The sequence below is a fragment of the Pteropus medius genome, unplaced genomic scaffold, assembly GCF_902729225.1.
Source record: "Pteropus medius unplaced genomic scaffold, Ma_sr-lr_union100, whole genome shotgun sequence".
In the NCBI taxonomy this organism is placed as follows: domain Eukaryota; kingdom Metazoa; phylum Chordata; class Mammalia; order Chiroptera; family Pteropodidae; genus Pteropus; species Pteropus medius.
The window spans coordinates 1-1592 of record NW_024351570.1 but is presented as its reverse complement, the minus strand read 5'-3'; the positions used below and the strand labels follow the sequence as shown (position 1 = coordinate 1592).

The 1592-nt window shown below is 51.6% G+C and overlaps 1 protein-coding gene across 1 annotated transcript in view; it reads right to left on the bottom strand.

The window, feature by feature from the left end:
- Nucleotides 1–1586, bottom strand: part of LOC120587060 (proliferation marker protein Ki-67-like) — a gene marked incomplete at its 3' end in the record, with an annotated part of 3378 nt that extends 1792 nt beyond the window's left edge. Inside the window, exon 1 of the mRNA XM_039843665.1 lies at nucleotides 4–1586. Coding sequence (XP_039699599.1) covers nucleotides 4–1548 — 1545 coding nt within the window. The remainder of the gene's footprint in view (nucleotides 1–3) is intronic.
- Between the last annotated feature and the right edge of the window lie 6 nt (nucleotides 1587–1592).

Genomic DNA, 1592 nt, shown 5'->3' with positions numbered 1-1592 from the left:
GAACTCGATGACTTTCTCGTCACCTGCTGGTTCTCTGGGTGAGCACGTGGTCTTTCCTGGGGCCCGTGGGGACTTCCTGAGTGCCAACAGTGCTTCCTCCACGTCCACTTTCTGGAGAAGTGTCTTGAGCCCTTTGGTCACAATGGTGGACGTGATGACTGGGTCCACTTGTGGAGATCTGCAGGGTATTTGGGTTTTGTCATCAGTCACTGGTTCCAGGGTGCGGTCTGGTGTTTGGAGGAGCTCTGTGAAGCCAGTCAGGTCTCCCAGGGATTGGACCTTTCTCTTGGGTGTTCTTGGCCTCCTCTTGCTTCTAGCTGCATTTTCTGCAGGGTCCAGTTTCTGTTCTGGAGTTGCCTTAAATACTTTAATTTCTTTATCATCACCTGGTTCTCCGGGCAAGTGTGTGGTTCCCCCTGGTGTTGGTGTGGGCTTCCTCGGTGCCGACAGCTCTTCCTCTATGTCCACTTTCTCTAGGGGTGTCTTGAGATGGCTCTTTCTATTTGTGTTAATTGGTTCTGGTTTTGGAGATCTGGAGGGTATGTTGTTGGTTTTGTCATCAGTCACTGGTTCCAGGGTGCGGTCCGGTGTTTGGAGGAGCTCTGTGAAGCCGGCCAGCTCTTCCAGGGGTTGCTCCTTTCTCTTGGGTGTTCTTGGCCTCCTCTTGCTTCCGGCTGCATTTTCTACAGGATCCACTTTTTGTTCTGGAGTTTGCTTTAAATGACTGATGTCTTTATCCTCACTTCCCGCTTCTCCGTGTGAGCGTGTGGTCTCCCCTGGTGTTGGCTTGGGATTCTTCAGTGCTGAGATATCTTCTTCCACGTCCACTTTCCCAAGAGATGTCTTGAGACGGCTCTTTCTACCTGTTGACGTAGTGACTGGTTCTGCTTGTGGAGATTTGCAGGGTGTTTTGGTTTTGACATCAGTCACCGGTTCCAGGGTGCGGTCTGGTGATTGGAAGAGCTCTCTGAAGCCGGCCAGGTCTTCCAGGTGCTGGACCTTTCTCTTGGGTGTTCTTGGAATTCTTCTGCTCCCAGCTGCATTTTCTGCAGGGTCCAGTTTCAGTTCTGGAGTTGCCTGAAAGAACTCGATGACTTTCTCGTCACCTGCTGGTTCTCTGGGTGAGCACGTGGTCTTTCCTGGGGCCCGTGGGGACTTCCTGAGTGCCAACAGTGCTTCCTCCACATCCACTTTCTGGAGAAGTGTCTTGAGACCTTTGGTCACAATGGTGGACGTGATGACTGGGTCCACTTGTGGAGATCTGCAGGGTATTTGGGTTTTGTCATAAGTCACTGGTTCCAGGGTGCGGTCTGGTGTTTGGAGGAGCTCTGTGAAGCCGGCCAGCTCTTCCAGGGGTTGCTCCTTTCTCTTGGGTGTTCTTGGCCTCCTCTTGCTTCCGGCTGCATTTTCTGCAGGATCCACTTTTTGTTCTGGAGTTTGCTTTAAATTATTGATGTCTTTATCATCACTTCCCGCTTCTCCGTGTGAGTGTGTGGTCTCCCCTGGTGTTGGCGTGGGATTTCTCAGTGCTGAGATATCTTCATCCATTTCCACTTTCCCAAGAGATGTCTTGAGACGGCTCTTTCTACCTG